General features: G+C 44.4%; 1 protein-coding gene across 1 annotated transcript; it reads right to left on the bottom strand.

Moving 5' to 3' along the window:
- Nucleotides 1–372: 372 nt before the first annotated feature.
- NMD3 (NMD3 ribosome export adaptor) lies at nt 373–8,149 on the bottom strand. Its single transcript, XM_069024737.1, has 15 exons — nt 8,067–8,149; nt 7,822–7,956; nt 7,200–7,296; nt 6,619–6,699; nt 6,257–6,385; nt 5,671–5,761; nt 5,432–5,510; nt 5,038–5,134; nt 4,695–4,812; nt 4,025–4,170; nt 3,360–3,472; nt 2,643–2,715; nt 2,068–2,174; nt 1,699–1,769; nt 373–1,262 (listed from the first exon to the last, which is right to left on the bottom strand). The coding sequence occupies exons 1-15, from the start codon at nt 8,108–8,110 to the stop codon at nt 1,129–1,131; spliced, it is 1,515 nt and encodes a 504-aa protein (XP_068880838.1). The 5' UTR covers nt 8,111–8,149; the 3' UTR covers nt 373–1,128.
- Between the last annotated feature and the right edge of the window lie 1,356 nt (nt 8,150–9,505).

Here is a 9,505-nt window from a genome sequence, read left to right as displayed (position 1 = left end):
TGGCAAACAATACATTTGCTGGATACTCCCTAAACCTCTTTGAGCTCCCAAGAGGACACTGGGAACTTAAGCACCTACAAAGAGACCCAGCTTTGGTTCTGGAGAGCTGCTCCAGCCAAACAAATCCCACAAAACCAAGCAACCCTTGGATTCATGGCTTGGTTGCCCAGCAGCACAAGATCCTCCCAGACAAAACTGCTGCTGAAAGATCCATGAAAGCTTTTCCAGGCTGGCAGCAGAGCATGGAAAGGGGGAAAGGAAGAGGGAGATCTCCAGAGACAAAGAGGATGAGACAACACAGCAAATATCCAGCATTCCTGAGAGACTCCATGAAGGAAAACAGGGAGGAGGAAAAGAATTGACCAAAACAGCACAGTTTAAACCCAGCCTTTATTACTGCCCCTTCACCTCACAGCAACAGGGAGTTTACTGTTCTGTCCTCTTTGGGTTTGCAGACTGAAATTTGATTTTCAAGTCAACTAAAAAATGATGGATCAAAATATCTGAACAGGTTTTTAATCGTTTATAGCTGATTTATTAATTAATTGCTGTGCATGGTGCTTTTAATCCACTGATACAGGCATGGGATATAGTACAATATTCATCACACTCCACAGCATTTTCCAATCTTTCTGATCAAGAGCTTTCCAGGGAAGTTTTTTTGTGTATAAGGGAACAGAAATTACAGTGTTGAGCTTCCCCAAAATATGAATGTATGGAATAATCCACCAATATCATAAAAGGCTTCAAACCATTGTGCCAAAAAAATAGGGAAAACCTTCCCCATGTAAGAGATTAAAGCTGTAACAGTAGGTAGGGACTCTACCTAAAATCCAGCAAACTGGAATAAAATCTTTCCCTCTGGACATCCTTCCTTATTTTCTCCAGTGCAGAAATTGCATGGAAAGATCTCTCAGGGATGGAAGGAACTTGTGGAATTCCTATTGCAATGCTTCCACCAGAAACTGAACTTTAATTGCTGATTCTCTGCGATATCATCCATAAAATATGAATTCCAGGGCATTATTTTGGGGTGCAGTGGGACTTAAGTCACTTTTCCTGGCCTTGTGATGGTTAATGATGGTTTGGGGAGTTTGTCCTCCCCAAGGGAATATTTAGGCACTGTCCTTACTCTGTCAGCATTTCTGCTCCCTCCCCTCCAGTGGCGTCCTGGGAAATGTGGAGATCCTCCAGCATTTCAGCCAGGCTGATCCGTGGAGCTCCATCATCATCCGTGTCACTCTCCACTGGAATATCTGCATCTAAAAACACACAGAAAAACCAGCTGAGCACAGAAAACAAACCCCAAAGCACCTGAGGAACCCCAAGGGAAAATGGGGAAAAAATTCAAACCAACAACGCCAAAACAACCAACAAACCACAAAATCAACAAGCAAAAAATTCATCCTAAAAACCCAACAGTCCCCTCATGGAAAAAAGTGAATTCTGTATCAAATCCTTCATCCAGCAGAGATTTGGGTGCAGGAGGAAAGTTCTTTTTCTCTCTCATGGTAAAGGCAAGGAAACAAAACCCATCAGGTGAAACACATCTGGTGAAATACTTCACAGCTTTTCTCCAGGTGTGGGTAGTTTGGAGAATTTCAGTGAAAATACAGAATTTCAGTGAAAATATCTTCCCTCACACATGATTTAAACATGATTTAATTACACCCAACAAAGGAGTTAAAAAGGCCTTACTTCTGTAAATGTTGACATTCTTCCTGATGGTCTCATCCTCTTCCAGATCTTCCAGGAAGTCCTGGTATTGTCTGTGAAAGATGTGGGATGTATTTACTCACTTTTCCTTTGGATTCATGGAAATTTATGTAACAAAGTAAAATCACAGAAACAAAGCCCATCAGACCTGAGAGCACTCCCCCACTTCCAACTCATTCTTGCTGCTGTTTTGTCCACACCTATTAATTCCCAACTCGTTTCACTTCCCTGTGCTCATTTATCTCTAATTTTCTCCTTTTTTCCACTCAGCTGGAGGTTATTTAGAAGCTGCTGCTGCTGGAGCAGCTTTGTCATTGAACAAACCCCTGCAAAGGGCAGCAGATACTGAACCTTTCATCATCTGTGTCCGTGGCTTCCCTGTCCCTTTCCAGCTCCTTCAGCTTCCAGTTCCTGCGGCGCTGCCGCCTGCTGCGGTCGTAGCTCTTCTTGATCAGCACCTGCAGGAAAAAGCAGCCCCTTTTTCCACCTCCCAGAATCCCAAATCAGCACCCAAATCCACACTTGGGCCTCTCCAATCAGCTGGACTGGCACTCAGCAGTGTTATATTGAATCTGTAGGGAATTTGTCAGTTAAAATGTTTGCAAACACTTGGAAAATGTTCCTGAAGAGACAAGCCCATGCTGGGGTTACAAAACAGTTTTTAACCACGCAGTGATTGGTAATTGGAACTAAACCAACAATAAATGTGTTATCTCACCATGGTAATTGGAAAACAACCCCAACAACAAATGTATTATGTAATCATCACTCAAATATTTAAGAAAATAATCCTTAAAAATCAGATGATCCTCAAATGTCACTGTTGATATCCTCTCTTCCTTCAGACACTGCTCATGATAAAATCATATTCCCTCCTAGCCCTGGGTAATGGAGAGAACTCTGTACAGAGAAAGGGATTTTCTTACCACATCAGGAATATGTTGGGGATTCATCTTGTTGGCAAATTCATCATTTAAGTTGCAGTTGGCCAAGTCGAACCTAAAATAAAAACAGGGGTTTTATTCTGCTTTATGAAAAAAATCACCCCAGTGTATCATGTTTGTATTAAAGGGCAGCACAGAGCAAGGTGCAGCTCCTAAGGAAGATAAGTATTTCCAGATGAAGGCAAACAAATAAAAAAATCCACATTAATGTGCAGCTTTCATAAGTCTGAGCAGCTGCTGTTCCCAAATCCTGCTCTGTTGGCACTTCCCAACCTCTGGAATCCAAATTGCAACATCCACTGAGGTTCTGCTGGGCTCACAGCGTTCACGTTTAAGCCTTTTTAGGCATCACCTAATTTACCTAATCTTACAAAAACCTTCACATTTGTTTTCACTGTGTATGATATTCATTAGCAAACAAATAATTAATTGGTATTTTAAAAATCCTTCCCATCTATTTGTCCCTAAATTGTGATTCCAAGCTGCACTCTCAAGGCAGTGCCTTGGCTCTCTTATTTCTCACAATTTTCACGTGAAAACTCCTGCTAGAAAAGAGATTTCCTGCATTAGGCCCAGGATGATTCCACCCCTTTTGCTGCTTTCGTTTTGAAATCAGAACAGTTCAACACTTTCTTGATAACACACGAATTCAGTCATTAAATAATCATTTAACAGAAGTTTCAGAAAAGAAGAACAGACCCCAAGACCAGGTCCCCAGGATTCAGGATGTGCCCCAGGTGAGTACAGCAGAAGTACTGGTGATCCGTGTCCAGCTCCGAGGTTTTCCTGACCCAGGCTTCAGCCAGAGTGTGCTTTGGGAATGGAAAATAAAACATTCCTTAACCAAACCCAGCTTAACCCCAACACCTGCACTGATTTAAACTCTACTTGTCATTACACTTCTGTTGCTGCATCAAATATCCAATGTATTCCTTGCTACTCCTCATTTCTCATCTTTACAGAAGGAAGGAAAGGAAAATGCCAACTCCCAGGAATTCCCAAAGGCTGTTTCTGTAACTGGATGCCTATTGTAGCTTTTAACTGAGAAGATTCATTATTCTGATTAAAAAGCAATGCTTCTATACTTCAACAAAACCAATTCAGCAATTAGAGCTGCTAAGTTAACATCAAAGATTTCAATAACAAGTAACAAGCAGAGTTTAAACTCTTCAAGAATAATTTCTGAAGTGGAATTTACACCCTGCCTGTGCCATTTCCAAACCAAATGGTCCACAGGGTCCCAAGAAAAGCTTTTGCCAGTGGCAAGATCCAGAACAGCCCAGTCTGACTGTGCCAGGCAGATCCAGATCATGAATTCAGCTGAGCAGAGGCCCAAAATATGAATTAAACAGAGAAATTCTCACCTTGTTTGATCGAGCCCCTGCCCCAGCACCTTTTTTCTTCTCGTGGACCCTGTTGATATCCATGATGATGAATTCCTCCAGCTGCTTGGGGTGGAACAGGCTGTTGAAGGGGTGACGCCAGTAGGTGTTTCCATCAATTTCAGCAACTGGAAAGTGATCAGGGAGAGAACTTCTTAGGAAAAAAAACCATTAAACAAAATAAAGGCAACTGCCAGACACACTTTGTTCATCACTGTATCGCAATTTTTTAGGACACAACCTGTAAGAGCAGCAGATCTGTGACAGCCTTTACTCAAAGGAATTATTCCCTGGGTCCATCCTTTTAGAGGGATTCTGCTGGCCGAGCTCACCAGTGCACACACACCAGCACAGAACTTCTGGAAGTGGCTAAAAACTTAATCCAGAAGCCATCTAATTTTAGAGGAATAAACGTGACACATGGAAATGCTTAGCAGAGACAGGAAGCATCCAGGAACTCAGCACTGAGCCTGCCTGTTTTGCCCAGGATCCTATGGAAATCAAGCTTGGAGAATTATGTCTTAGTTCACCATTAAACTGTACAGATACATTTAACAACACTAAGGTCGAAAAATCCAAGATTTTGTGGAAACAAACAAACAATAATTGTGCCAGCAGAACGATCAGGTGCTGAGAAAAACCCCAAACTTACTCTGCAGAGTTCTGGGGTCGATGAGGTGGATGGTGCTGGTCACTCTGATGCACACACAGATCTGGCTCATGTTCCCCAGACTCTGTGCCAGCTTTGGTGACAGACACACAACGTTGTCCTGCAAACCAGCACAAAATAATTTACATTCCTATTTCACGAATTTTTAACCAAGTCTTTAGAAAAGACTGAAATAAAATTTTAAACTTTGTATTTTTGTAGCCCCAGTAACTTCTGCATTTCCCAGGTAGATCCCTCCCCACCCCCCAAACCCCACAATCTGGCCTCCATCTCCAAATCCCAACTCTTCCCACAACACCCTGAAGATGAAGCACAGGGAAGCTACCTTGCATATGGGAACAATTTCCACAGAGAAAGTGCTTTTGTAGTTGTAGACATTACTGTGAATGTCGTGGGAGATCAAACGTTGGGATGATTTGGATCTGTAAAACAAGAAAATAGAGTTCTCAGGAAACAAGAGGGACATCAGCTGAAACAGGAGATCCTTGGAACAAAGTGTGTCTGTTACAAATGCAAATATTAAGGAAATTGTGGTAGCAGAGGTAAATTTTACCATGGCTACAAGGAAAACATGGGATTTTTGTAGAAGGGATTTTGTCTGTTTTGACTAAAACACAGGTTCCTTACATTTTCACTTACAAAATTAGTTAAAAATGAAGGATAAAACACATTTCCCCAAATCTTCTGAGTACTCAAGGCAATAAACAGGAGTGATGTACCTGGATGGAACTGTACACTGAAGGAAGTCCACCATCTTCTGGGCATGTTGCTTGGAAGAGTAATAAAAATCCAGGCCATCTAAAAAGAAAGGAAACAAATCCATTTCCAGCACTGTGGGTTTTTATCAAACATAATTCACAAGCTTTTCTCTACACAGCTCCCAGCACACACACACATGAAAACATCCATCATAAATCCAGGATATTCTGCCTCCAGACCAACAAAGGCACCCACTCACCGTGGATTTCTTTGATCCTTAGTGTGTTTTGATGGAGCCTGTGCTTTAAAATCAGCTGCTCCAAATAGTAAAAAGTCTTCTTGTGCACAGTCTGAAGCCAAACAAACACAAAAGCATCAAGGTTATTTAAGAATCATCAAGAGCAAAGCAGGATCTCTGAAGAATAACCATTTAGATGAAGAGATCATCTGGAGAAGGAGCACCCAAGTAAACAAAAAGATTTCAGAGTGCTCTACTTATACCAACTTATTTAAAGCTTCCATTTTTCATTTTTGTGTAACTGGTTGCTAGAGAGATCTATTTCCTTTAAAGAAGATTTAAATATTTGTCTCACTGTTTCCAAACTACCTTAAAATACAGGAGGGTATTTAGTTATCCACACAAGATCCTCCTGCCAGAATCATTTTAAAGAATGTTAATACTGGACAGCAGAAAGTTTTTCTAAACTGAGTAAGAAAAAAATCCAACAATCTTGAACGCAAACATATCCCTGTGGCAAAGTGTGAGGACATTTTTGTCTGAGAAATCCAGAAAATCACCCAATTCTTTGCCTGCTTGTTCAAATAAAGATTCAGTTTGCCTCTACCTTTTGCCTGACTTGCACCACAGCTTTCCAGAAATCCTTGGCTTCAATCCTGTGACAGTCTTCACACATCTGAGACTGAACAACATATTCCACCACAAACACCTGCTGCAGAACTGCCCCATTTATCACCTGCAAAACAAAGTGTTGAAGGTTTCAGCTAGATTTGGGTCACAAATAACAGCAGGATCTTCCCAGCTTTACTGGAACAGACAATAATTTTCTTCATTCTGATGAATGGCACTTTCATGACACAACTGAGGCAGGATGAAATCTAATAATGAGAAGAATAATTTTAAAATCCTGTTGTTGTTTGCCATGAAAGATTTTTAAAAGCCACAGGGAGAATGTTGTGCTCCAGTTACCTCTTTCTGCACAGTCAATTTGAGCTTGAGCCTCTTGGAATGTGGTTCTGTCCAAATGAATCCTGCATCAATCAGCCGGACCTGCCCGTGGGAAAAGACAAGAGCTCAGCAAACCCAGCTCTAACTCCACAAACAGAAACTTATGATTCAGTCCACAAACTTATGGTTCAGTAAACAAGTGAAAAAGTGAATAATCCTAATTAAAAATATATGTATTAATATCCCAAATCCAATTAATAATGTTTAGTTAGAACATGGAGGTTAATTGATGTAAAATGAAGGTGATCAATCTCAGGTCTTTTCCTCTAATAACATTCTGAACCTAAGCAATGCTTTATTCAACTTAAACATGTGAATTTGATTTAGTCTGTATATAGACCTCTGCAACCCTTTTCCATATCATCATAAACCAGTGAGAACAAACGCTGCATAAATAATTCCTAAAATGTGCAAAAGGAAAACTCTAAAATTAAAGTACATTAAAACCACATCAGCTTCCCTCAGTTCATTCTGCTCAGCTCCCATCTCTACAGTAACAATTGTGGGCATGCTGTGAAATCCTGACAGGATCAGCTTCTCACCTTGCTCAGGGAAGCTTTGATTTTCTTCAGACACAAAGCCAGGAGCTCTCTCGATTCCAAAGCACACTGGATCCAGGTTCCTGGAGGCTGGAGATACCTGGGATACAGGGAGCATTTTACAGCACGTGGAAGATGCTTCAGCATCTTAAATTACTCGGAAGATGAGCAGCTATTTCCCAAGATTTCAGTTTAATAACAGCAATTCAGCTACAACTTTTAGAATTATAGAAAATCATGGGAAAGTGTCTAAGATGACTGAGTTCATTCGCCCAGCACTGCCAAGGCCACCACTAAACCACATCCCCAAATGCCATATCCCCAGGGCTTTTAAATCCCTCCAGGGATGGGGACTTCACCAGTGCCCTGAGCAGCTGTGCCAGGGCTGGACAACCCTTTCCATGAAGAAGTTTTCCCCATATCCAAAGTAACCCTTCCCCGGCTGCCCCCTCCTGTCAGGGAGTTCTGCAGAGCCACAAGGTTCCCCCCGAGCCTCCTTTTCTCCAGGCTGAGCCCCTTTCCCAGCTCTTCACCAGACTCGTGCACTTTTGCCTCCCTAAACCCCGAGCCTGCTGCATTCCAAGAGCTTTTTGCTGCCATCCCAAGCAATTTCGCGGCCCCTCACCTCTCGCACTGCTTGCAGAAGTGCACCGTGCCCTGCTTGGGGATGCCCTCAGTGATGTCCACCTGGGCCCGCAGGCAGCCCACGCACATGTTGGCCGGGTTGGGCGGGATGGGGACGCCGCACTGGCAGCACAAGCTGGGACACAGGGACAGAGGGAAGCACGGTGAGTCACGGTCACAGCCACAGCCACAGCCACCCCCAGCCCCGCCGCCCTCGGGGAGCCCCGTCCCGCCGCCACCGCTCACATGTGTCCCTGCGCCGGGGCCGCCGGGGCCGGCAGGTACTCCATGACTGCGGAACTCGCCGCGCTTTCCGGCCGCCAGAGGAAGGGGAGGAGACGGCGGGGCCGAGCTCGGTCCGGCCCGTGGGAGGGCGGAGCGAGGGGGACGCGGAGAGGCAGGCGCGGAGCGTGAGGGGGTTGTGGGGGGATTGTGAGCGAGCCCCGAAAGCGTCGTGAGGGGCCGTGGAGAGGCGGGGGAAGCGGTGAGGGAGCCCTGAGGGGATCGTGGGGGAATTGTGAGGGAACGTGGAAAGGGCTGTTAGGGGGCCATGGAGAGGAGGGCGGGAGCTGTGAGGGAGCCATGGGGGAGCCGTGAGGGGGCCGTGGTGGAGCCGCCATGGAGAAACGGGCGGGAACCGTGAGGGAGCCATGGGGGAGCCGTGAGGGGGCCGTGGTGGAGCCGCCATGGAGAAACGGGCGGGAACCGTGAGGGAGCCATGGGGGAACCGTGAGGGAGCCATGGGGGAACCGTGAGGGAGCCGTGAGGGGGCCGTGGTGGAGCCGCCATGGAGAAACGGGCGGGAACCGTGAGGGAGCCGTGGAGGAGCCCTGAGGGAGCCCGGAAAGGGCCGTGAGGGAGCCGTGGAGAGGCGGGCGGTAATCGTGAGGGACCTACGCTGTTACAATTCATTAATTAAGAATTAAATGATACTTTGATTTGCAAGGAGGAGCTGGTACAACCCGTTCGGTTTGTATTCCATTTGTGATGTATCATAACCGCCCTTTGGAAGAGAGGAACCGCCGTGGCAGGGGTCAGAATTAAATGACCTTTAACGTCGTTTCCAACCCAAACCATTGTGTGATTCGGTGATTCTGTGATAGCAAGGTTTGTTTGTGGATCAGCATTTGTTTCCTGCAGGTTATGCTGGAGAAAAATAAAGCTGAATTGCATCAACACGCTGTGTGGCCCTTTTTAATGTGGTAACATCCCGATGGAAAGGAAAAGTTCTTTCACTCAGGGACTGAAAATCACAGCCTGTCAAGCTGTCTGCCGTGTTTTTAATTCTTTGGCACATTTTTCTTTGGTGGGCTGCTTGTGTTCACACACTGTTCCTCACTTCTGCTCCTTTGAAATTAAGTTTCTTTGCAGACCTCTCTGGAGACTCACTGTGGACCATATTACTAAAAACAATGAAAGGAAAAAGCAAAATTTAAAAAATTGAGTTTCCCTGCACTGTAGTTTTGTTTCAGAACCTCTGCTACACAGTGGGTGTTATATATTTTTTACTTTCAAGCCCTGATGAATCACTCTATCTTTGATTTCTTTGATTTAGGAAATAAAACACTTCCAGGCTGGCATTTGGAGAGTCTGGCGTTGGAAGAGGGGTAGGACAAAGCCTGTCCTTTATGGAAGCCACATCTTTGATGTCACTGGGAGGAGAATTCCTGATAATGCTTGAAAAG

Source organism: Aphelocoma coerulescens, chromosome 9 (genome assembly GCF_041296385.1).
Source record: "Aphelocoma coerulescens isolate FSJ_1873_10779 chromosome 9, UR_Acoe_1.0, whole genome shotgun sequence".
Lineage (NCBI taxonomy): Eukaryota > Metazoa > Chordata > Aves > Passeriformes > Corvidae > Aphelocoma > Aphelocoma coerulescens.
This window is presented reverse-complemented; position numbering and strand designations above follow the sequence as displayed.